The following is a 27,400-nucleotide window of genomic DNA, read 5'->3' on the forward strand; positions in this document are numbered from 1 at the left end:
GAACAAAGCCGTTGATTACATTTATGTACTTCTTAATTGGTTTATAGGCTTTTTATGGAAATTCTCAATGACTGTTCTGATGTGGATGAGATCAAATTCCAAGAGGATGGCACTTGGTGTCCAATGAGACCGAAGAAAGAAGCTATGAAATTGTCCAGCCAGCCGTGTACGAAAATAGAAAGTATGTGCAGAATGGCCACAGAGAGCAAAGCAATGAGACAACGTTGTCTTTATCGTTAACTTTGGCCACTAGAACTACATTTGGAACTCAGTTTGCGAACTTTATCTTTTGATCATCTGTTACATATGTAATTTCCCCCAAATGATTTTTACTCTTTCCTTAAGAAATGTGCTAAAGTTTATACCATCTTATAATTAGCTTTTTCATAGTATATTGTAAATCTGTAAAGGAAGCAATCATTTAAAATTATTTTAATATATGGTGTTTGTTACAAAATGAAAAGTTATAAATGACATTTTTATGGATGGTTTTTCAGGATCGTTTTTAGGGTACCTTTTGGGGGAACTGCAAGTGGAGGTGTGCTTAGAGGCCACAGAATCCATCATTGGAGGGTGGGGGCAGGTGCTCACAGATTAGTTGCTAAAAAAGTGAACAGATTGTTTCCATTTCTTTGTGGCAAGGAATTTGACCATTGGTTGGTTACCTAGGATGTATACCCAGCCTTCAACTCCCTATACCCATACACACTGAGTGGGGAAACTAGGGGCAATTATAGCAATTGAAACCTGTAGGTGAACCTAAAGTTTTCTTTTTATCTGACACAGTCCACTCACTGCATTTAAGTTTTATGCTGATTATATTTGACGTTCTGACAATGTAATGAATAATGGGTACTCAGAGTGAAAAGTAAAAGTTTCATGTTAATATTAATCATTCTCCTGGGGCACTTGGCTGGCTCATTTGGTAGAGCAAGCAGCTCTTGATCTGAAGGTCTTAAGTTCAAGCCCCACATTGGGTGTGGAACCTACTTAAAAAATTTCATTCTCCTGTGATTGTTACTGAACCTATAGGTAGAATGATCAAGGTTTCCCTCATCTTTGAGAAGAATAGTGATTTAGTTGATTAGCTGCTGCTTTTCCATTATCAGCCAGGATTAGTTTTCTGTTAAACAGATCACAGCGCATAATGTAATTTCTATGGTGAGTTAACATATGGTATATGTGGGCAGAAAGGAGGACCTAAGTGATTAATAGATAGTTGCTAAGAAAAGCTTTAAATGTCTGAATAACTTAAATGAGAAGTTTGGAGTTTTTTCAGCTCATCATCAAGGTTTAAATTTTTATCAAGTTCTGGCTTATGGTGAGGGGCCTATACAGTCTCTGACATGAGTACCATTGCTTTGCTAGAATGAAGTATTCGATTCTGACTTAACAGTGCCACACATCTTGAGAATACACAGCTTGTGAAGCCACATACTCTTGCCTGTGGCTGCAGATTGGACCCTTAACCCTATGCTGTCCATAAAATGACTGCTAACCTGGGGGGACAAGTGTGAACACCAGGATCTGAGCAAATCCTTTGGCAGTACTGGGGACATAAGAGCGTGCTTTCCGAAGGAGGCTTTGACCTTGTGGCAAGGCATAGAGCTTACTCTTTCTTCCCAGGTAAGCAGTCACTTTACAGACAAATGTGTGGAGTTAAGGAGTTAGTCTCTATCAAATGGGCAGAGTATGTGGCTTTCCTGGCTGTATATTCTCCTGGGCTTGCTGTACAGTTAAGACTTATGGTTAGAGTTTATTTGTGTCCCACCTTTTTTTTTTTTTTTTGCTTTTGCTTCTCTTCCTTACATCAGGTTCAAGTGTCCTCAGTAAGCCTTGTTCAGTGACTGTAGCCAATGAGACAAGCAAGAAGAAAGTGGATGTTATTGACCTAACAATAGAAAGCTCTTCTGATGAAGAGGAAGACCCTCCTGCCAAAAGGAAATGCATCTTTATGTCAGAAACACAAAGCAGCCCAACCAAAGGGTTTGTTAATTTATAGTTCACTATTGTTTATTACACTTGGAACTGTTCTTGGTACAGGTTTGTAAATGTCTCTTTGAAAGTTGCATAACTATAGAAGGCTATTTTCATTTGCCTTTGTTCAGTTGAAATATTTTCAAGAGAGCACCTTGTTTAAAGGAGAAACTATTGATGAAGAAATTATTAACATCTTTGGGAGGTGAGAGTTGAACTCTTCTCATGTCTAAGTATTTCATTATTTGATCCTTTTTTGTCATTTTCTGGAACCTAAATTTGGCATCACAGACCAACATGAGTAAGCCTGGCGTAAAAATGGAATGTGGCATTGGGAATCTGACAAGTGTGGATTCCAGTTTTGATACCATTGCTTACTCGTTCTGGATCTTGACTGAAATACTTGTGTGAGCCTCCTTTTTCTGCTCTGTAAAATGGGGTTAAATAATACCTACCTTATGCATAAGATGATTGTCCGATTTCAATAAGCTAGTGAGAAAGCTTAGGCTCAGTGTCAGGCATGTGATAGTCTCAGTAAAAATTGGTTGCCTTCCTATTTCATCCTCTCCAGGGCAAACTGTGGTCAAGTAAATGCGTTCTAGCATGTAGGTTTTATGACTCATGTGGCAGAAGCTATTGCTGTCTTATGTAGTAAGTGTGATAGCTTTAAGTATCTAACAACAGGTGCTTCTTAGAAATTTTGGAACCTGCAAGATAGTAGCGGAGGATTTTCCTGACATCCCATGAACATACTATTAGACTTGGGTGTGCCAGTCTTGTCCTTTGGGCCTCTCAGTGTACTTATTTTTTATAATGGCTTTATTGGGGTATAATTTATATGCCATAAAATTTTCCCATCTCAGCTATTAAGTTGCCCAGTTCATTGATTTTAGTAAATTCAGGGAGTTGCCCATTCATCATCAATTCAGTTGTAGAGTATTTCTAACACATAGTAAACTTCTCTCATGTTCACTTGCAGTTAATCTGCATTCACACCCCAGATCTAGGCAACTGTTCATCTTCTTACCATCTCTATGAATTTGCCTGTTCTAGACATTTTATGTAAATGGAATTATACTCTCAGTGTATTTTGGTTTAAAAAGCCTAGAAGTTATAGCTACCCAGCTCATTCCATGCAGTCAACTTAATTCCTAATACCCAAATGAGATTTACACATTAACAACCATGCAGAATGAAGCTGGCTCACATTAGAAAGACCAATGAAAATTCTAAATTCAATCTTAGGAAATCATTTAATTATATTAAAATGGTATCCATTACCACAAAGTAGGGTTCATCCAGGAATGCTTTGTTAGGAAATACATTGATAAAATGGATTGTATCATAAGGATGACTATATAGTCATCTTAATGGATTCTGGAAAGGTATTTAGTTCATTAATAGCCATTCCTGATAGAAACTCTTTGAAATATCAGAATTCATTTAGTGGTTTGAAGGGTTTACTGAAGCGGATTTATTCTTAGGCTGCATTAATGAAAGAAGCATAGTGTCCAGGATATATACCCACACTAGTTTTATTCTGTTCAAGGCTAGATGATTTTTACTTAATATCATTTTGGTCAGTGTTGATCATGAGAAGATGGCAACAGGGTGGTAAATAGTGCATACTGTAGCATGATGGGTGGATGGGTCTAAGGACTGAAGCTGTTAAGCCAGGGCAAGAGAATATGTGAATATGTGGATATCTTGTAGTTCTTAAAATGCAGAGGGAAGATACATGGAAAGACTTTCAGTTGGAGCTGAACACTAGGAAAGTTGATGTTTTGTGCTAAAATCACATTTTCTGTATTGAGGTAGATTGGATGCCACCTGTTTTGTGGATGTCACGGAGACTCATGCTATGGTTATATCCTCTCTGTAATCCCTTCCAACTCTTAATGCTTTTCTGGTTTTGTTCTTGGTCATCCTTTTCATATTGTCTTGTGGCTCAGCATCTAGAATTTTCATGGTTTTTCTCTGCTCTGTAAGTTTATCGTAGGACTTCTTGGTCAATGATAGTAAGCAAATGAGAAAGAATAGAGAATGAGAAACCAGGAAAACTTTCTTTCAGTTACATTCCAGAGAGCAGTTATTTTTAAAGAGGTATTTGTTTTAGTAAAAATTGTTCTTTTTTTTTTTAAAGGGGGAGAGAGTGCACGTGAGCAGGGGAAGAGGGAGAGGGAGAGAGAATCCCAAGCAGACTCTTTGCTGAGTACAGAGCCTGACTCGGGGCTTGATCCCACAACCCTGAGATCATGACATGAGCCGAAATCAAGAGTCAGACGCTCAACTGACTGAGCCACCCAGGCACCCTTAGAAATTGTTCTTAAAAACAATTTTACAGTTGTTTTACAATCAAGAGGTAGAATGCATTCCACCTAGACATAACTTCTGTTAACATTTTGATTGTAATCCTTCTAGTGTCTCGAGTACCTACTCTAGTCCTTAAATGCAGTCATATAGTACCTATCAGAAGAGACTGGCACCTTAATCTAAGACTTTTAGAAAAACCTCTGATATTTTTCGACATTATAAGATAATTCTAAATACTATGTCCCAACCCCATTCCCTGAATCATTGAATGATTACTTTGTCACTAATAAGGTATTCTAAAGACAGACATAGGCAAATATAGAGATACTTACTTCTGTGGATTAAGACTCACTAGGAATTGGTAACAAAATTGAATCTTTTTTATGTTTGTATGATAAAGTGGGAGCACACAGGGGATTTCAGGTTTATGGATAAAAATTCAAGTTACTGAACTGTTAACTCATTTTCAGACATCTAAGTCTGGGCCAAGTATGATGAATTCAGTGATCCAGTACATGGTCTAGAGTACTAATGTTTGCTCTCTAGCAGTGTTCCAGCAGTTTACCTTTGTGCTGTGATGTTATGGATAAAGCTACAAAAATTTAAAATATATATGTACACATGCATAATGTATACCTATGCCTGTGTGTGTATTTGCCAATCCTGTGAGAAGGCAGTAACATGTTACAAATTTTAAATTTTTTATTATCTTATAATATCACATTTTTATACCCACAATTCCATCATATATAGCCATTTACATTTCTCCCTTGTTACTCCATATTTATAAATCTATTTTTTTGCATAGACATTAGAATCATTTACCTTTCTGAATGTAGTCCTTGTGAATATTCTGATTAAAACCAAAATCTGCTACCACTGTATAATTTGATAATGGTCACAAATGACTAATTTACCCATTCTATAAAAATGGAATTTGTGTTAATGGTTGCAAAGTTCACGTAATAGAAATTAATCTACACAAAATAGTTTTTCAGATGTTTGCTAAGATTTTAATTGTTGATCTAATAATTTGTACCTTCATTGGATTTTGACATTTTCACATGTTGTGACAGTCAACATTTTGTATTGGAGAAACAAGGAGTAAGTTACTTAATTTAAAGTTTCATGTTATGAGAACAGAACCTATGCAATAATTAGATGTTATTATGGTGATAGACTGTGTCTTGGGACACTGACTTGCTATAGGGGTAAGTAATGGAGCCAAGGAGGAAAGTGAGTTTTGTTGTTGTTGCCTATAAATCTGATTCAAGTTCAGAGGTCCATTCAGGATCAAGACAAAAGAAACTTTTGAGTGTGAGATAGCAAAGGAAGAGAAAGAGCAGGAGGAAGGTAGGCATGGGCATGTGCATGTGTGTGTGGTGTGTGTATGTGTGTATCTTCAAAAGCTTATCTCTTACATTTAAAAAAATATAATTAAGATATTAATACTGTGAGACAGCCAGAATAATCAGAGCCATTTTTTTAACCCCCTCCTCAGCATGAGCATACCAGTCTCTTTCCTTAGCCCCTATTCCCCCCACCCCCAATTACAGATACACATTCCTGTGTGGGAGGTAGGATCACATGTAATTTGAAAATACTTTCGGTGATTACCTGTTGTACTTTCATCCCTGTAGGAGGACCACTGTTTTCAAATCTCTAAGAAAAGATGTGCTTTAATACAACATAACTTATTTGATTTCATCCCCAGTTCATTCTTTCCCCCTCCACAGAGTCTGCCTTTTCTAGTATTGCCCACTTCCTGCTGTGGTTTTAGGTCTCCAGGAGGCCAAGAAGCCTTCTGATTCTAGCCAGGCAGGTTGCTCTTTGGATGATGACTTCCATCTTCATCTACCTCTGGAAAATGTGTTTGAAATACCAGGCTTCTGTTAATTGTCTCAAGCATGTTATGTTTCCTATGGATCCATTTTTAAGACTTCTGAACTCTGACCTATGTTATTTATTCACTATTCTGAGAATAACATGGTTGCCAGCACAGCTGTATATGTATTCACAAGATGACTTCATTTTCCACATTTCCAGTGACGTCCGTATTTTTGACAAAGAGTATAGAATAAGAGCTAGACAGAATCCTCATGTCATTAGGCAAACTAGTTTTAGAATGACTCCAGTGTCTAAATAGGTTGTGATTATTTTAGTGGTTTGAGATTTAAATGGAGGTCATGAAACAGTTTTGTCAGTTGTTTAGAGTATGAAAAGTGTCATGCAACTATGTCATCAGTTCTGATCGCTAGTATGTAATAATTGGAGCAGTAACAGGAAGTGTTTTGACCAAAAGAAAGGACATCTAGAGGTCCTAGTGGTCATCTCAGTCTAGCTTTGTGACCATGGTGCTAAGTTTTCTGTTGGTTTTACTTTCTTCATTTTTGTAATGATCCCTTCCAGGAAGCTACATAATTCCGTGCCTCTCTCATTAAGCTTACAATAGTTCACTGGCAGTGCTTTGGGATGCTAGCATTAATGTCCCTGTGTCCCTGTCCCCTCTCCTTTTTAAAAATAAATTTCATTTTTCAAAAGGTACAGTTGGTGGGACCTGTCTGTGCATCTTTACTTGTAGTAGGGGCATCTCCGCCCTTGGTATTTCTGGCATAAATCACTTGAATGCCGTGTTTTGAAAACAGCTTAATGAATCCTTTACTAAGGAGTTCCTGAAGGGGGCTGCCCTGGCCAGGGAATTGTGAATCTTTAGTTTCTCAGAGACAACAGCTGGGGTTACTAGTTTATAGATGGGAACTTCCTTATAGAGTTTGTCACATGGGGCCCTTGTCAAACAAGACCAGGTTATTGATCTTAGGTCCCAAACTCTGCCTTTGGACTATTTCTTTTTGGTTTTGGCCCCAGATTTGTTCACTGGGTCTTTATCTTTCTTGGCTGACTTTCCTGCATCACGTTTTCTTCTTGTCCTTGGGTGGCATCATGAGGCTCAGAGAGCAGCTGCTACTGCTGCAGCCTCACTAAGATGAGGGACAAAAACATGGCCTCCATGAGCCACATGGTCCCTGACATTGCTTAGTTTCTTGTGTACATTCAAGATGCTTTTCTTGGGAGGTTGGGCGACTAAGAGAAAATGAAGGTTAAATAGAATGCAGTCATCTTTCTTTATTCCTGACATTTAAAAAAATACGACTAATTATACTGCTTCTTGAAATTATAAAGCTGTAATTATATATATATATTTATATATATAGTGTGTGTGTATATATATATGTATATATATATAACCAATTGTAGTGTATTTTTTAAGTGTGTTTAATTTGTATTCTTAGTAGCATGATTAGTTAATTTCAAAGTCTATAAACCCTTTTAGGGTAGATGGTATCATAGTAACTTAATATTTTTATTTCTGGATATTTTATCTTAAATCTTGAAAAATCATCTTATTCTAATTTCTGACTGCTGTCATCAGGTTGGCTGGCTTTAGGATGGGCTATCTTTGCTCAGGTGATTCTCAGATAAGATTGCTTGGTAATTAACACAGTTCGGGTTAGAATGGAAGAGCTTGTGGTTGAGCTGTAGTAAGTAGCTTCACTTATAAAGGTGCCATGATTTAAATCAAATCTTAGGAGTCCTCCATTTTATTTCTAAATTTCTTTATAGGTAAAATTACTAACATCCACATCTGTGTTGCACATACGTTAATAAGAGCCTATGTAAAGTGTATTTCTACTAGTGAATGACAGTTTTCTGTATTGCTCCAGCACTGTACCTTATGTTTTAATGCCAGCTTGTTCTTACGTCACAGCTGCTGCTGAGAGCCAGCATACGTTCATGTTAAAATGAAGACTGTTAAGAAAGAGGAGAGTAGAGTGGAGGACTGTGTAGTGAGTAGCTGCCATGTAGTTGAGTTGAAACTTAGTGCGCTTACAGCTGAGAATGCCCAGTGGTGTGGCCCGTGTCTCCTCTGAACTAACAGCCAGATTGTTTGTAATTTCCCGTGCTATTTAAAACAGGGTTCTCATGTATCAGCCATCTTCTGTAAGGGTGCCCAGTGTGACTTCGGTTGATCCTGCTGCTATTCCGCCTTCATTAACAGACTACTCAGTACCATTCCACCACACGCCAATATCAAGCATGTCATCAGATTTGCCAGGTATGTGAAGAGTTCTTGTATTTTGTTACCAAGTTTTATTTACTTTTACTCTTAATCTGTGGAGCAAATGTAGTGTTGTAATTTGAACACAAATACTAAGGGAATTTGATGGTTTCATTTAAAGGTAGTATCTGTTTTAATGCATCACATTCAATTCCTATCATTTTAACTACAGAACAATCTATAGATTCCTAATGATAGGAAATATAATAGGATAGTAGGAAAATTTTATAGACTTTACTCTCCCTCCTAAGGAATTTGTACTCAGGAGATACTTTCTTTATCATAGAAGCTTCACAGGTTCAGGAGAGTGTTTTCTCATGATCTTCTCGGTAACCCGTCACAGCTTCAGAACATACTGCTGTACCATGGGGTTGACATTACCCGTAGCTTTAACCTGTGGGCTTTTTCTCCTCTGTAAAAATAGGATCTACCAGCTGTTTCCTTATGTGTATATTAACATTTGAAAAGTTCAGTGCTGCTTGAATTACCTTAGAACCAAGGCCATATTATAAAATTTGGAACTCCCCCTCCCGCCCTGTGCCCCCTTTTCTTCCCTCCAGAGCCATTGTTATTGTAGACATTTTTTGTCAAATTTGAGCAAGCCTGAAACCAGTGCCTCTTGTATTCATGACTTCCCTTCTTTCTGAGGGGCCCTTTTGGTGCAATACAGTTCCCTCCTCCTGTTCTTAATATTCTTTTCTAGATTTGTGAAGTTAATTTTGACCTAGAATTTATTTTTCTTACCCTCTTAATGAGGTCTTTATTTTAAGCACGGTATATATTCTGTTGGGCAAAATTTGTGTTGAAACAATCGGTAATTGTGTTATCTGGCCTAGTGTAATCTTGCCACTTGAAATTTATTCAAATTATCCGAATAAAATTTAATCAAGAGAAATAGACCAATAATAGTATCTATCAAAAATTTCAAAAAGCCTACTTAACTATGTTTACTCCATATGTACTTGGGGAATTGGTATTTGAAACATTGTTAAGCCCAGCCTGCACCAATTAAAAAATATTTGTTGTGTACAAAACTTGATGCCAAGATACAGGGGAGGTTTCTTGGTCCATAAGACAGATGGAACTCAGAGATACTTAATTCCTAATTGCCATGTTTTCCTTTAACTTTGTCTAGTTTTAAATGAGGTTGAGAAGGTCCACGTATCGTCTTAGTATGTGTTATAAACAAGCATTCTGGAAGAATTTGTGTTCCTAAAAACCTTGAAATACAAATTAATGCTGAAAAAACTTTGTTTACTAAAGCAACCCTGGCCATTTAAGACTAGAACAGCCACAATTTATGAATCACTTGCTCTGTTAGTTTTCAAATTATGTGAGTCTGGATGAATTTTTAATTTTAGAGAATTTACATTATTTCAAAATTTGGGCATAAAGTGAGACTATTTATAAAGTGTGCAGATTTAAGAAGCAATAAGTTATGTTACCTGTATATTTTGTAAAATATATTTCAAGCTGGTATGAAGGAACTAAGACTAATATGCAGGGCTGATACTTGGCCAGTATAAACCAGAATGGGGATACTGGTTATTGAAGTGTTGAAATGCTTTCTTACCAGTTGATAAATTGAACAGAAAAGGATCTATTGTACTTTAGAAGAATTACCAGTTTATCATCATCTATGAATTATGTAGCAATTACTGCATCTAAATAGTTTAGTTTTTACTTTGGTTTTATTGTTAATGTGCTCTTTTGTAGTTAGTAATTATTTTGGTTTTATTTTTGTGCATAATTTTTATGTAATTAGTCTTGTGCAGAGTTTTGATACTTATACACTTAATAATTTATAATAAAATATTAAATAGAATATCAAGAATGGAGAGATGACAAAGTTTTAATACATTTCTTAACATTCCTTTTAAACATCATAAATATGAATCTTCTGAATCTGCAGGAGAACAAAGAAGAAATGATATTAATAATGAACTGCAGCTTGGAACACCTCCTGATACTGTGCAACAATGAATACAAAATAAAACAAATAATTTGTATTTATGGAATGGAAAACAGCTTGATTATTTCAAGAAAAAATATGACTGCCTTATTATTGCTAGTGCCATATTGTCAGGTGCGAATGGTGCTCAAAAGTTGTATCATTAAAATTGGAAAGTGCTAAACATTTACATATTTAGTCCTGTAGCAATCATGTTTTGTTAAAGTTCATGGCTCAAGTAAGGAAAATATGGTGTTATTAATAAGACATGTAGAGTCAGTTTCACATAAAGAAGCACTTAAAATCTAAAAACTACAATTTTATCAGTGATAATGAAACATTTAGAACGTACCATCAGAATTTTAACACTGCCTGCTTTTTAGTTAAAAATAATTGAGCATTTTCAACCATGAAATACTTAGGTGAGCATAAAAATATATAGTACAGCACACTGCAATTGAAGCTTATGGTGAAATAAGAAAACAGTATTTTACTAAACTACAAAACAAGGCAGTAACATTTTAATCCGTATTCATGAAACTCCATCTATTTCATATAGGAGCTTTAATAGTATACTTAAAATGTAAGATGCAAGACTTTGATAATAGTTTAAAGTTTTTTTGTCAGAAGGATAACATCTGAAATACTGTATCGAACTTCAGTGTTAGTGTTTGAGAAAAAATGGTTCCAGTGAGAAATATTTACATTAAAACATTGGATTGTGTGTGGAGAGCATCTGTGTAATGCTAGGGACACAGTCAAGAGTTTCAGCCAATCTTAGAAACATTTCTGGTTGTTTTATTATGGCATATTAGAAGTCCCCATATTCAGTTATCCTTGGATAAGGTGTCAAAAGATACAGATGAAGTAAATGTCTTAAGTCTTGTATGAGTATATATCGACTGGCACACATGAAATGATCATCAAAGAGAATTATAGTACGTCTGAAGAGCTGGGAATTGAAATAATGAAAATATGAAGAATCTTTGCACCTTGATGGGCAGCCTCCAGTGCTGGAGCTGCACAGTTTGAAAATTTTATCAAGCCTGTATATTTATTTAAATTGCAGTTATGAAGTGGGAAGCATTAAGCATTTAGAAAATGAGGATTTTTGAGTTGATTTGGCATCAGTACACAATATTGCAAGAGACAGTAATACTTTTCTTCAGCTTTATAAAAAAGGGTTAAGTTATTCAAATGGACTGAGCGATTCAACAAACATTAAAAGTGATTGAACATATAAAATTAAGTAGGCTATAAAAAGCAGAAGCTATTAAAGAAAAATGTTACACCATTTGAAGGAAAACCAAATTAACAAAATTAAGTCAATTAAAGGACATGCCAGTAAACTATCTTTGTGACTTAGTCAATAATAGAAATGTTGAATATATAAAATTCGGAAGGTATTATAAGGGCTAGACAGATTTTGAATTACTGTTCAGAAGTGGAGGATTTACTGAACAATACCATTAATGTGAAGAGAGAAACTCTCAGCTTACTGAGATATGTCATCTACTGATTATCAGTATAATGGGAAGTCATTGGAAAAGTTAATTGTGATCCCCTTTGTCCAGTGTTGGCTCAGACTCCCTTGTATCATAGAGCTAGTGACAGGCATGGAGTGAAAAACCGTATTTAAAAATGCTTTAGAAACTGAATGCTTTCTTTCAAATGATTGGTGCTATTCCTTGTATCACTTGATAAGCCTTTTTATCATATCCTTACAGTATAAGGGAATAAATGTACTTTAAAAGAGGTATAAATTATTCATACTGGTTATTAAATATTTTAAATATCATTTCCACAAATATTCTCTATTTTGAGTAACAGTCTAATATCAGACTTTTATTCTGTATGATTGTTATATTTGAGGTGACATTGAATGCCAGCATATAAAAGTTCATAGAATTGAACAGAAATTGGCCTGTCTCACTGACCTACACTTAGTAATTTTTTTTTAATGTCTTAAAATCTAGCTAGGTTTAGGGGGACTGATTTTGAAGTTTATTGCTAGACTTCTCAGAGTTGAATTTTTTTATTATTTATTGTTATAATTTTAATACTTCAAAATTGTATTACTGGGCAAACTTTTCCACATTCCCGTTTCTAAAGCGTAATTGGAGAATCCCAGGTCTTTGGTTTAGAAAACTGCATTAGCTTATAACCCAGTAAACCCTACTAAGATTTGACTTGTTAGTGAGCAGCAGTTAACCGAGTGCTTGCTTTGTGCGGAGCGTTGAACTGTGTACTACTCTTGATGTGGGGACAGGGTGACAGAGAGCGATCCATGAAACAGACATCTGTTTAAGAAGTGATATTTTAGAAGCTCAATGTGGTGTATTTCTAAAAAATAAATGTGAAGTATCTTAAGAGCCTAAGTATGTTTTTTTTTAATGGTCCGAATCCAGATCATTCTCTCATCATTTTAATTGCTTCTCATTCTGTTAAGTGATGAAGGGGAAAAGTTTGCTTTGACTAGTCTTACTTCTCTGGAAATTTTTGGACTGGTCCCTTTAAGTCTCTGAGAGGTGGTTTTTCCAGTTGTTTTGTGAGGGAATACGTTCATTTTGGGGTTTTATGCACTTTAAATATCACTGATTGTGGTGTTGAACTTCTCTGTGGCAGAATGGTAAGCACTTACCCAAATGTTTTATGACTCATGATAAATACAAAATGATTTTGGGAAATAATCTTGTCTCCAAAATATGAGACAACTATTAACAAAGCATTTTTGTTTTAGGTTTGGATTTTCTTTCCCTTATTCCAGTTGATCCCCAGGTATGTATCCTGAATTTAAGCAACTAATTTGTATATGATTGTTGGTTATGTCATACTAACTAAAAATGACCAGTTGCATAAAATCAGGACAGTCAACTTTCAGTTACTTAACTTGATGGAAATGAATTACTATATAAATACTTCACAATTTTATTTGGGGGAATAAAGTTGCTGTTTTTAAATTTATGGTATTTTTTACTTAATACCTGAATTTTTAATTATATTTTATTTAGTTTAATAATCAATTGGCATTTCTTTACAAGCACTTGAGTGATTAAAATGAGGGGAAGCAGTGATGACCAGAAGTTAAAACTTCACGGAGATTATTTGTGAAACGCTCGTTCTATATGTCGAAAAGAGCAAAGAGCGGAAGCTGGTTCAACAGGCTTGAATCATTAGCTTGATTCTTCCTTGTGTTTAGAGGCAGTCAGATTCAGACTTTGGGGATGCCCCAATCTAAAGTTGCTATAAACCAGTCATTCCTGTTTTCTCTGCCAGCGATAAGAAACTCAGTATCCTAGAGTCCCAACGTGGAGACCTGCAGTAAACCTGGACTGACAGGCATAGGGCAGAGGCAGAGCAGAGGAGGGGAGGGCATGGGAGAAGCGGAAGGGGGAAGGGAAACAGAGAGACTTCGAGAGAATTGCCAAGGGTAGGGAGGGCCAGAGGAAGACCCACAGACCACTGCTTTGGTTGCTAAGTCTCATAGTGGCCTCCTGTGTCAGGACTCTGTATCTGATCAGGAAAACAGCACTGGAAATTTGGGCCCAGGGTAACATGTGCAGAATGAGGAATTTCTTCTCACCCTGAGTTGACTTTGTTACATCAGCAGATTCTATAACAAAGGTAGCTCTATGTTTTTCTAGGAAATGGATTCTTCAGGCTTAAAATATTGCTGATTTTTATGAGAATCATCCTTTTAAAAAAATGGTCTTGGAACCCAGAGGGTTTTGATTTCGTAGTGCTATTTGGCATACTTAGTGTCAGGCTAACTTATTTGTTAAGCCAGTAGAAGGGTGAGGTGGTGCCTTCAGTTTTCCTGAGAATCCTTAGATTTTTTCCTCCTTTACCTCCATAGTGCCCCCTTAAGCCCTGTTATCTTTGTGCAGTTATGTGCCAATTATGCATGAAGAGTACAGAGTTAGAGGTGAAATGGTTGCAACCTGAATATTACAGGAATTCACAGGGCCTATTGATAGCAGGACTGTGGTCTCTAGCATTCATCTTATAAATAAGAGAGTACCTTTTTATTACCAGGCAGTCAAAAATGGCCTGAGAGGAAGTAGAAATAAAATGTAAATTTCTGGACTTTTTTCCAGATTGTTTCCTCAATATTAGTGGAAAATTAGAATTGATTTCATTTTAAAATAGTTTAATGCCTTACAATTCTACTCTCTTTAGAGCTTCTGAGAAGCTCTTTAAGAACTATTCCTTCTCCCCCAACCCTTAACCAATATCCATTTGATCTCTTTGTGCATGACATTCATTTTATTGATGAACCAAGACCGTTATCCATCCTAAACACTAAACTACTTTTTTTGGTAAGGCATCCTGAATTTTAGTTGTCGCTCTTCCACTGACTGGCAATGTAAGCCTGGGGCTGTCATTGCCGTTTTAAGATCTTTTGGTAGATCATGTAGTCGAAACAGCTTCAGTTTTAAATTCCTGTTTGGTGATTAGTACGTCTAATGATAGGCTGAAAAATTTGTAGAATTGATAATATTGATAGGATATCCTTACTGATCTTCTTTGATACAGTTAATCTAAAGACAAACTTTTAGGACTTCTTCTCTTGTATATACTGGACCTCACTTATTTTACTGAAGTCAGTGTTGTTTCTCACGTAAAATATTCTGTGGTGACAAAATAAAGCTGTTAGCTCCTATCTCTCTGCTCCTCTTGGACAATATTAGAGTATTAAACTCGGGTTTGAATTTGGGAGTCAGCAATCAAGATGGTAAGGAAACTTGAAATATGAGTTCTGAGAGGGTGGGTATGGAGTCTCACAAGGAAGATTATATTAGATTAGATCTTTAAGATTTATTCCAAAATTTTGTGATTATGTGGGATACTTCTCTATTCTGAACATCCTGTCGTAGTTAGCTACCATGTAGTCTCTGTTTTAGAATGAATGCTGTGTTCCTGATTACACAGGTATCATTTCATGTATGTCCAAAGGATTCAGAGTGGCACTTTTGAGTTGATCAATCTTAACATTATTCCTAAAGAGTCTGATTGATAGTAAAGTGTGAAAGTATTACTGAATTTTACATTGGCATTTTTGCTTAATACCATTAGAAATAAGTATTTGCTAGCCTTTTTGATGTGATTTAAACCTGGTATAAAACAGTTAGCAAATTCTTTTGGAGGTTAAGTATGAGTCATAATTGTGGGGCCAATATATACTATTAAATAATTTTGATTATTGTTGACATTTTTATACTTGTACCTATATATGTGGTCAGCAAACATTCTGCAAGATTTGAGAAAATGAAAAATATGCTGCACTCACTAAACCGTAAAAGAGCTAACTAAATTCATGCCACCTTCCATCCAAAGATGTGAAGTTTTGAGAAATTTCTAAATCCCACTGGGATTTAAATATGTGGCTATCACGTGTGCATATCTAACAATTTCTAGTCTCTTTATTTAAAATCAATGTAGCCTCTTCCTCATCGGCATCATTGTTTGTTTCAAGCAGTACTGTCCTCCTATGTTTTTGGATAGTCTCACCTCACCCCTAACAGCAAGCAGTACGTCTGTCACCACCACCAGCCCCCATGAAAGCAGTACTCACGTTAGTTCATCCAGCAGCAGGAGTGAGACAGGGGTCATAACCAGCAGTGGAAGTAACATTCCTGACATCATCTCATTGGACTAAAGGAAAACTCACTCGATTCTAGGAATCATTCATCAAAACTGTTCTTTCTTGGATCTCTGGTCCGTGGAAGCTATTTTTTTGGTAACAATTACTTTGATATTTATTGAAACGTCAGATGGATTCTTTTGCTTTCTGAGAGATGAACACAGATGACTGCAGCAAGAACCAAATGACATGCAAGGATTTTTCTTACTCATGCTGTACTCTGAGCATCAGATACATTTGGCCATAACTGTATCTTCTCCAGAGACGGATTTCAATTTCATATGTTACTGGATGGATTCTACACACATCGGTTAAATTTTTTTTTGTTGTAATAAACAGCAATAAAATTATGTAAATATTCAAGTAAACTTTTTTCTAACTAAAAAAGATGTAATCAATGATTCTAAAATGACAGCAACTTTTGTTTAACCTGATGTGAAGGAAAAATACATGGAAGGAAGTCATGTTTGCTGAATGAGTCCTTTCCACAGAGATTTGTTCTGTTTCATCGAATAATGAAGTCTTGCTAAGTGGCCAGAGCTTGGCTCCACTTTTCTTCTGCAGTTCCTCTTTTCTTCCTGATTCCATCAAAGAAAAATGGCCTTTGTGTTACTTATTTTTCCCTGGTTGTCATTTACACTTTGATGTTGTTTGCTAGCAGTTGCAAAGGGAAGTTCTGGGATTTGGCTGCTCTTTATCAGTGATGGTGCTGAAGAACACTATGCAGATCCTGCCCTGATGTGTGTTATTTTTGGTAATTGTACATTCTCATTCTAGAGATTTCTACAAAATTGGGCTTGCCTTCTCGAAAAAGAAATTCTGTGCAGCCATTGAATGTTGAATGAAATGTTTTTGGAGTAACCTGTGGCTAGAATGTTCGTTAGAATTTTGTTTACCCTGACCCAGCAACATTGAGAGCTTTTTGAGGCAGTATAGAAGAACAGATTTGGGGGAAGTGGGATTAACAAAGTTTAATCTCTTCCTAGGAACTTCTTTTACTCATTTATTTTATAGAATAATATACAGATCTTTGTTGAAACTTTTCACATTTTAGTAACACTAACAAAGCAGATACGATTTAGAACTCTGGTCACATCTGTCACCAGTACAGTCTCAGTGATGATTTTCAAACTTAATTAGAAGACACAAACAACAGCAAGGCATGGGGACTGCATCGGATTTTCTGGTCCTTTTTTTTTTTTTTTAAAACAAGGAAATCTTTCCTGATACCATGAAGGACACACAGAGTTAGAAGTGTGTGAATTTAAGGTGAGGAAGGTTTGGGGAGGATGGTGCTGCAGCCCACTTTGAAAACCACTCACTCAGAGTGTTCTTGATTTTAAATCCCTCAGGAGGCCGAGTTTTACCCTTAGAGAAACATTTCTATCCACATTTTATATTACCCTTTGCTTCATTTGGCCCCCTAAATTTTTGAGTTCTCAAGGAATTCATACTTCTCTAATGTTTATCTTTCTCCCCCTAACTGTATCTACTTTAAAAATAAAAATCCCTTTTTAAAAATGACTAATCTGATTTCTCAGACTTAAGTGCCCAGATGAAGAGTACCGATTTCAGTTAGAACAGGGACACATCATATTACTTCAGGGTTGATGTAACTCCAGGAAGCTGACTTGTCACTGCTTGGGTGGTTTTTGTTTTTAAACACCTCAAGTTTTCATGGCCGCTGTGCTCCTTTTGTACTGATTTAATTTTATGTGATTTTCTGCATCATCCCTCCTTTATCTACATCATCCCTTTATGTATTATTCCTTTTGGAGAGCTGCTTAATGAAAAACGTGGCAACAAACCAGAATCTTCTTACAGTGGTTGCACCATTGTTGCCGGTTTTACCTTCTTAGGCACTAGATTTCCAGTCCATGTTACAGGCCTTTGGTCCACATAGAGAATTTCTTCCTCGTAAAATTTTATGTTGCTGCTCTAAATACAGATGCAATCTCTGTTAACTCTGTAATCAGATAGAAAACGGAACTCCGATTTGTGTGGTATAATTTGTTAATAAATAAATGATGTATATTTGTTACCATTTTGTTACCCTTTAGATTTTCAGACTCCCCCCTCCCCAACGTAATCAACAAAGTTTTATAAGGTTAAATGAAAATATATTCATAGAAATTATTTACTTGGTTCTTGTAACCGATACCTCTGTGCTTTTATAGTTGTGCTTTGTTTCCTTTTTACTATTTTATGTGAACAGTTTTAGTGTTCATTTTTGGTGCTTTATACTGAAATTACATAAAATTTTAATTTATACAGGCGACTAACATTTTTAAAAATACACTTTTAAGTTTGTAATCTTAAAATTGGGGCTTTTATGTATATATCTTTGAAGGTGAGTACTTTTCTTTATGCTTTTGCCTTACAACAGCATGATCATTAAGTCATTATCCTTTTTTTTTTTTTTTTTTTAAGCATGGTCACCAAATACTTCTACCGAGACCCTGACTTTTTAATAGTTTATTTTGCTTGCCCAGATTTCTGCTTAACCAAGTGTAATGCAGTTTCAGAGGAGGTTGTCTTAGCTGTTACGTAGATGTCAGCCAACTAGTGATTATGTGGAGTATCTTGTTTAAGGAAAGGAACTGCAGACTGCAGCTACTAGTCTCCTCTTACAAACGCTGAGGTAACAGGTGGTTTTGATCCTTATTCACGTAGAAATGTTAAGGCTTACCTTGATTTGGTGACTCCCGATGTTGTAATTGGTGTTAAATATAGCTTCAGAGCTAAACTCTGCTTACATTCACTAACTTTCTGACCCTTAGGTGAGCCACTTTAGGATTCTTGTAATTTCCATTTCTGCCCAGTAGAAGGTAAATGCCTTTACCAAAAGGTAAAAATACTTGGCATCTGTCATAGGGTAATTAATTATAAGGGTAAATGCAATATTAGCGTTAAATTTAGTTTATGTGGCATTTATCTTACAATGTGCCTCAGGAAAGCTGGGATGAAAATACTATGATTAGGGGAGGATTGTAAGTATAGTAAGTAAGTTGAGCCATGACTCTTGACATGAAACAAGTTTCCCTAGGGTAGAATCTTAAAAGAGGTGAAGAAAGATTAAAATGTTGGATTTTAGGTGAAGTGGTATTCAACAGAGACTATTCAGGACTTGTTGACATTAGACCTTTCAGGCGTTCTGCCTTCAGGCCAGTCCTGGACACTAGTCACTTAGTAACCAAGTCTGTTTTTCTTCCGCTAATATTCATTAGTTACATTTTATCTTTTTAAGTAAATTTGATTTTTATAAAATAGCATTAGTTTAATTCTCATATACGCCTTTTATTTCTCTTTAGCCCCCAATTGGTACAAAAGCAGTTCACTATGTACTCCCCCCCCCCTTTTTTTTAAGTAAACACTTGTTTTCCTAATTTTTTTCATTTTGAAAAAATGCAGAGCTGTGCGTCATTTAAACTTGGGTGTGATGTGTTTTGTGGCCCCGGATTCCACGTGCTCTGGGAGCTTATTGTCAGGAAGATCTGTGATTGATGATTCAATCTGATTCACCCATTTTTTCTGCTGCAGTTCTACATGAATATGGTGAAACTTGTGGAAAACAATTTAAGAATTTCTCTTTTTTAAGAGCCTGATGCTCCTGTCAAATGAATGACTTGGTTTGTAAGCCCCCCCTTTTTTTGTTATTAGGAGCCACACTCCCAATTCCTAGGAGAAACAAATAAAGCTATATAAAAGTGCCCATTCTTCTTTAATGCTTGCCTGATTCAATAATGTTTTTGTTTTTTCTATTTATGTCAGTAATGCATGCTCACTGTGGAAAAATTAGACCATACAGAAAAGTATAAAAAATAAGCACTTTGACATTTTTGCATATTTCTTGCCAGTCTCTCTGCTACTCATGAGTGTTTTTACATAGTTTTATTCATTCTCAATATAATTTGGGTCTTGGTTTTTTTCTCAGTCTACACGTCATTAAAAACTCAACTTTTATTAATTGCATGATATTCCATTGTATGGATGTGCCATGATTCACATAACCTTTCCCCATTGGACATTTTAGATTGCATCTCATAAAGTTATAGTGAATGTCTTTGTGTATAAATTATTTCCTTAGGATGAATTACTAGAGATGGAATTTCTGGGTCAAGGATACAAACAGTTTTGTAGTTCTTGATTCATTTTTCCACATGATTTTACTGATTTATACTCCAACCGTATGATATGAGAAGAACTCTTTAACCATATTTTCCAAGAATATACACCATTCATCTCTGTGCTGGCATCTGCACTAAGACCCTCTGCCTTTCTGACCCTGGTGAGCTGGGCTGATTTGGAAGTAATTGGCAAAGATTTTCCCGGACTGTCTCAGTTTCAGCTTCATCTATTTGACATGTTCCAGATACACCTGCCTAAGGATATCCAAATAATTTTTCACATAATTTTACTTGCCCTGTGAAATAGCCCATTGTCAGACTATGTTTTCTATTTTTAGTTAGAAAATCTTGACACTTTTTTTTTTTTTTAACCATTTGTACCTAGGGCCAGCCCTTAGTAGCCAGCTTTCTTTTTTTCCTCTTTCTGTAGGCTCCATTTTGGGCTTTCTCAGCTCCCCAAAGCCAGTAGGATCTCCTGAGCCAAAGGCAGTCCAAGCCAAACTGGAAGCGTGGTAAGGCTGACCAACAAAAGCAGGGCCGAGCTTCGCTTGTTTCACTTTGTATTCTTTTGTGTTTCCAGTGACATCTGGGTGTCCTAAGGGCAGCTCTGTGGCAAAAACAAAAAAACAAACCCCCCCCCCCAAAAACAGATTGCTATTTCAAATGTTCAAGGTGTATTATTTTCTTGATTGGCATACCACATAATTTTCCAGACTGCTTTTTATTTCAGAATGGCTTTTAAAGCTGCTTCATTCTGTGTTCTCAAAGCTTAACTCTTTTAAGTGAAGAAGAGGGTTGTGTTATAAAATAGAACATGTCTCTTATTTTGGCCTTCACCAAACTATTCACATATTCAGTGTGTCTTACAAATGTGTGTGGGATAGAGTAGAATAAAAGATCTAGTCCCAGACTTCAAAGGGCTCCTAATCAGCTTTTCAAAAATAAAGGGTTCTTACCTACTAACAGGCATTGTGCTAAGAATTTTACAAAAATGTCTCATTCCTTACATTTGCCCTACAAAGGAAAGTGGTATGGTCCTCATTTTACAGATGAAGGAATAGATTTAAGTTTCTCAGTGGACTTGGGAGTCTGAAACAGACCTACCTCAAAAGCCCTCTGATTAAATGGAAGTGACATTAATCAGCTAGGTTATTTAGGAATCTAGACCTAAGATTATAAGAACTGATTTTAGGTGATGGCCACAGGAATAAGGAAGGAGTGGACCCTGAAGCCATTTCAAAGGAAGACTCCAGATTCAGTGGCGTGAACAGATGAGTGAGGGCTGAGTCCATTTCTCAAGCCTGGGTAACCAGGATAATGGATCTGTTTACAGAGAGAGGATGCAGTTAAAATAGGCATTAGTCATTTAGGGGAGGCAATGAGGAGTTTGATGTTAAGCATGAGATTTCAAAAGGGAAGGGCCTATGAAACTCATGTTTGCTTTTCTGCAGTCTTGAAGATGTGAAGCCTTCCTTCATTGTTTCCACTCTCACTGGTCTCCATTCTGTAGATCTAGTCCCTCCCAGTTGCCCATCCACTCTCTCCGCTAAACCATGCTCACTGCGTCTCCACATTTCCTCTGGATTTTTTCTCTTCACTGCCTTGTTACCTCAAGTCTGGCCATACCCTGCATCTCTCACCAGTGTGGGCTGTGTTTACATTCCACATAACTGAAGAAGTGGGTGGCTGCTGCCCTTCCTCTATTGTAATTTCTAAACATTTCTCCCCAGGCCTGTGACAAAAATCTGCCCCATTTGCAGCCCAGGCGAGGTTTTACTGTTAGCTGCTTGTACTCTTACCAAGTAACCTGACCACGTCCTTGGATTTGCTGAAGGCTTCATTTCCTGACTCAGTGTTTCTTGCCATCTCTAACTTTGTAGTCCTTCTCAGTCTTCAACGTTTTGATGGATGATCCATCCAGCAGTCTAGCTTGTGAGATTTTTGGTTACTTCTGATATTTTCTTGCACTGAAACGCCCAGTTTCCTCTGTAGTTCTTGTCTACCTTAGACTGCTCCTCCATTATTACAGCCTCAAAAGTATCCCCAGATCCCTCCTTCAGGGTCAACCATCCGTCCTTTGATTTGGCATCACATGCTGCTTTTGCCCATTCTTGTCGATTATTACAAATGTTACTCCTTTTCAGAACACACCTGTCTCCGCAGATGACCTTGCTTCCTAATGCACGCAGAAGATTCAGTTTGCCAGCGTGATTTCTCTCCACCTGTGCCCATCTTCATTCTCCTTCATTCCAGTCTCAGAGGATGAGGTGGGCCTTCAGGCCAGTTCAGCCCCATGGACTTCTGACTCTTGTTTCCTGTCATCTTGAGGACCTTCATCCCACTCCTCCTTTTCTGAATGTCTTTCACTTCTCTGCTGCTGCTTTTGGCTTACAGAAGTCTCAGTCATCAAATACTAGGTCCTGTGTTACATGCCAGGCATTGTATCAGGCACTCAGAACACAGGATAGATAAATACCTAACCTTCACCAAAGTTGTGATTCAGTAGAATAAAGATGAGTGAAATAGGGAGATTACAGTGCAGTGGTAAAAGGCAAAATAGAGGGTGCTACGGTAGCACGTAGATGAGGCAACTGGCTGATCGTATGGAAGTGTCCGATGAGTAGGACCATGGCAGTTGATTAGTTGTCAAGAGAACCGAGAATGTTCAGAATAGCTGCACGTTTGTGTAAGAAATCATGCCGGGCCTTATAAAGCAGTGAGAAGGCACTGAGGAGTTCTCGTGATCATTAACAGTTGGGCAGCATTGGTTGAGTTTGGTATGATTGTCTCCATTTTACAAATGTGGGAACAGATCATGAGAGGGTGAGTGACTTGTTTGTGGCCCTGCAGCTTGTGTGAGGCAGGTGAGGTGAGGCAGGCTTCAAATCCAGCTTTTAACCACCTCAGTCTGTTCATGATGATTCTATCTAAAAAGTAGGTGTTAACTATCCTTTATCATATCACTGTTTATATTTCTATATGGCACTTGTCACAACCTGTGTTTATATGTTGGTTCACTGTGTATTGTCTGTTTCCCTTACTAGATTGTAAGCTCCGTGAGGGCAGGGATGATCTCATGTCACATGCATCCCAGAGCCTAACAAGGTGTGTGGTGCATAGTAGGTGCTCAATAAATATTTATAAATGAAGAAGTGGTGGATAACTGTTTGTATTTGACTTGTGCTGACAGGGAAATAATTTAATACCCGAGCAGCAGGCTTTCACCAAGAGAGGAAAACAAGAGGAAATACATGTTTGGGGCAGAGGATAGAGGTGACACATGCTTGGGATTTGGGAGGAAGTCAGAAGACTCCAGAATCTTATAGGGGCAAGCACTGGGAATGGGGAATTTTAGGGCAGTGCACACTGAGGAAAATAAGGTGAAGTAGGTATTGTATTTAAACCTGAAAGCCTAAATGACCCCCTTGCAGACCCAGCCTCCTGTGTGTGTATATGACTGGGAAATTTGTATAATCTATATACATAGGACCACTCATCTGGGTCAGGTACACCACACTGAGTTACACAATACAATTGTAGATGTAGCTCTGATTTATCAACCTCAGTCTCTCAAAGCTAACAATTTGACCCAAGTCGTCATTGGAGTCTGTACTTTGGAACTGGAGCAAGAATCAGTTAACCCGATGTTTCTGGAAATCAGGCCCACATGCCATTAGATGAGCAACAGGCTTATCCTGTAACATATGGGTAGTATTGAAACCATGAAAATGCAAGAGCTCAACCTGAGAAGTCAGTGAGAAAAGAGCTAGGAAAGGAACACAACAAAGAGATTGAGAAGGAGCACCTGAGGTAGAAAGGAAATCAGGAGTGATATTACAGAGTCCAAAACAATAGAGCATTCCAAGAAGAGAGTGGAGTTAAAAGCTTCTATAATGTAAAAAGTATCCAGTAAAAGAACTAATTTCAGAAACACTGTATTTGATTGAATCTATACCTGATTGATTGTAACATCTTTGTGTAAACAAAGGGAAAAACCTAATTAAACTAGGACCCCATTGCTTTCAACCGCATTGATTGTAAGATAAAGCTCATTAAAATGTGGGGGAGGAGTGAATATGCATCCTGGAATTTAAGAGTTATGATAATCTGTATCTTCCTTTGGTTTTCTCAACCTGGCCATATCTAGTAATTTCACCAAGAACAAGTTCAGTGGAATGATGAGGGTAAATCTAGGTTGCAGTGGGATGAGGACTGCAAAGTACAGAAATGAAGTGTGCAAATATAGACAACTCAGCTGGTCTGATGAAGGGTGAGGCTGTAGCAGTAGAAATGTGTATGGTGGAGGGAATTTTTTTTTTTTTTTTTAAAGAGGGGAAAAACTGGAGTCTTAAGTTTCCATGCTAATTAGATGCAGACGGTAGGAGAGGGAGAAGTGAATGTGGGTAGTGCAGTAGGGGTTGGCCAAGATCATTGGTACATCTAGGTCCCTGAGCAAGAGGGGGAAGTTGGGATCCATATCAGAGGCAGATGAGGGATGGATATGGACACAGTTGTGTCAGGTAGCAGAGAGTATAATGTTTTCATCTAATGGTTTTGCTTTTATGTTTTTGAGAACCAAGTGAAATGGCCAGTTCCTGAAATGGGAAGGAGGTGAGAATGGAGGTACAAAGTCAACAGAGATAGAAATAGCAAGTGTTAGTGAGGCTGTCGAGAAAAGGGAACTTTTGTGCCTGTGGGAATGTAAATTGGTGCAGTTACTCTGGAAAACAGTATGAGGGTTCCTCAAAAAATTAAAAAGAGACCATATGATCCAGCAATTCCATTTCTGGGTATTTATCTGAAGAAGATGAAAACAAATTCAAAAAAAGATATATGCACCCCTATGTTTGTTGTAACCTTATTTGCACTAGCCAAGATAGGAAGCAACCTAAGTGACCTTCAGATTGAATAGATTCAATAGATGAATGGATAAAGATGTGTATATACACACAGTGGAATACTATGCAGCCATAACAATGGTGATATCTTGCCATTTGCACAACATGGATGGACATAGAAGGTATTATGTTAAGTGAAATAAGTCAGAAAGACAAATGCCATATGATTTATTTCACTTATATATGGAATCTAAAAAAACCAAAAGGCAGAAACAGACATACAAATACAGAGAACAAACTCGTGGTTGCCAGAGGGGAGGGGGTGCAGGTATGGATGAAATAAATACGTGAAGAGGATTAAGAGGTACAAACTTCCAGTTAGAAGTTAGGGATGAAAAATATAGAGAATATAGTCAGACATATTGCAACAATTTTGTGTGTTAACAGATGGTAGCTATACTTACGAGCATTTCATAATGTATGTAATTGTTGAACCACTCATTTTACACCTGAAACTAACATTGTATATCAACTAGAAATTTAAAAAGAAAAGACAACAGAGATAGTTTGAAATAGTCTTAGAATGGGAAAGAGAATGGGCTAGAACAGCAATGAGCTGGACACTATAGGTTTAACAGTGGCATCCGTTTTTCTGTGGGACTTTTCAGCAGTGCTCATTGGTAAAGTCTACTTATTCAAGGCTGGGTTTTTGTAAAGTTGGTGCAACAGAAGAATGACAGGAATAACATCTTGAGGATGCTGGCAAGTAGTTGACACAAAGCTCAGCTGCTGTCACACTCCTGAAATTACTCTTGCTGAAGTCAAAATGTGCACATAATTGTCAAGTTCCGTGGACTTGACTTTCAACTTCAACATCTGCATTTGACACAGTCTCTTCTGTTCCTTGGTTTTTGTGACAACACAGTTCTTTTTCTGATTACTCCAGGAACTCCTTTTCTTCTCTCTGCTACATGTGGGTGTAACTTTGCTTGGTTGGCTGCCTCTCCCAGCCACTTGACCCACGTTCCTTGTTACACTGAACTACTCCGCTAGGATGTAAGTTCCACGAGAGCTAAGATCTTTGTTTCTTTTGTTAACCACACTCTTGTAAGTGTCTAGAATAGTTTTACTTTTAACCTATGTCATTATATTTGAGGTGAGTTTCTTGTAGATGGCATATGATTGGTGTTTGTTTTTTGTAGAACCTTTATTGAGCTATAATTCACATATGGTTTTAGTTTGCAAGGGCTGCTATAAAACTCATAAGGTGTCAGCAGGGTCGGTTCCCTCTAAGGGCCTTGAGGAAGATCTATTCCAGGCCTCTCTCTGGCTTGTAGATGGTCGTCTTCACTCTATGTCACTTCACAGTCTTCCCTCCATGCCTGTCTCTGTGTCCAAGTTTCCCCTTTTAATATGGACACTGTTTATATTGGATTAGGGCCCACTGTAATGACCTCATTTTAATTTGATTGCTTCTAAAGATTCTATCTCCAAATAAGGCCATATTTTGGTGTTAGAACTCCAACATAACTTTTTTTGTGTGGGACACAATTCAACCCATAACACACATGTAGCTCACTCATTCAAAGTGTACAATTCATTGGTTTTTTGTATATTCACTGAGTTGTGTAACCATCACAACTTTTTTAGAACATTATCCTCACCCCCAAAAGAAACTTTGTACCCATTAGCAACCACTCACCCCTGGGTGAAGGAAGAAGTCTAGGCTTTCCATTCAACCTTTGCTGACGGGTAGCGATGGAACCCAGAGTTTTTCCTGTGGTGTTTGACTAGAGTGATTATTGTCTAAAGTATTTAAAAAAAAAAAACAACTAAGATATCAGAGTGTTTTGTTTTCTCAATTAAAAGGCCATATGGCAAGTGTTGGCTAATAGAAATCTCTAAGGAAAGAGCTTCTGCAGATTGCTAGAACTACTTGTAAGAAACATACAGTTAAAGGGGCGCCTGAGTGGCTCAGCCATTTAGCATCTGCCTTCGGCTCAGGTCATGATCCCAGGGTCCTGGGATCCAGCCCCGCATCGGGCTCCCTACTCAGCGGGAAGCCTGCTTCTCCCTCCCACTCCCCCTGCTTGTGTTCCCTCTCTCGCTGTCTCTCTCTGTCAAAAAATAAATAAAAATCTTTAAAAAAAAACAAACATACAGTTTAAAATGGTGGTTAATCTCAGGTTGTGTGAGATGATTCTGTTAATCTGTTGTTCATATGGCATCTTTCTTTCTTCTTTCCTTCTTTCCTTCTTTCCTTCTTCCTTTCTTCCTTTCTTCTTTCTTTGTTTTTTGCAAAGCTCTTTAAATTTCAGTGAACTCCATGTTGATTACGGACTCGGAATAGATGGGTAGCCTTAGTGTGGTTTTGTCATCCCCTTCTCCTTGGCAGCTATGGCAGAACAATACCGGAGAAGGATTTCAAAGGTG

General features: G+C 37.3%; 1 protein-coding gene and 1 pseudogene across 7 annotated transcripts in view; one reads left to right on the top strand and one right to left on the bottom strand.

Moving 5' to 3' along the window:
- PIAS2 (protein inhibitor of activated STAT 2) overlaps window positions 1–27,400 on the top strand; it is a 130,440-nt gene that overhangs the window by 67,126 nt on the left and 35,914 nt on the right. For 3 of the 7 annotated variants that reach the window (XM_034995961.1, XM_034995958.1, XM_034995960.1), the window contains 5 exons: window positions 48–181; window positions 1,815–1,986; window positions 8,265–8,404; window positions 13,099–13,136; window positions 15,835–20,734. In XM_034995961.1, coding sequence (XP_034851852.1) covers window positions 48–181; window positions 1,815–1,986; window positions 8,265–8,404; window positions 13,099–13,136; window positions 15,835–16,017 — 667 coding nt within the window. In that variant the 3' untranslated portion in view covers window positions 16,018–20,734. Of the gene's footprint in view, window positions 1–47; window positions 182–1,814; window positions 1,987–8,264; window positions 8,405–10,319; window positions 12,938–13,098; window positions 13,137–15,834; window positions 20,735–27,400 lie in introns of those variants that run through there. The other 4 variants (XR_004677621.1, XM_034995959.1, XM_034995963.1 and 1 more) reach the window with 4 other exon arrangements.
- Window positions 6,713–7,229, bottom strand: LOC118004565 (annotated as a pseudogene).

The sequence above is a fragment of the Mirounga leonina genome, unplaced genomic scaffold (genome assembly GCF_011800145.1).
Source record: "Mirounga leonina isolate KUSES-001 unplaced genomic scaffold, KU_Mleo_1.0 Mir_93, whole genome shotgun sequence".
Lineage (NCBI taxonomy): Eukaryota > Metazoa > Chordata > Mammalia > Carnivora > Phocidae > Mirounga > Mirounga leonina.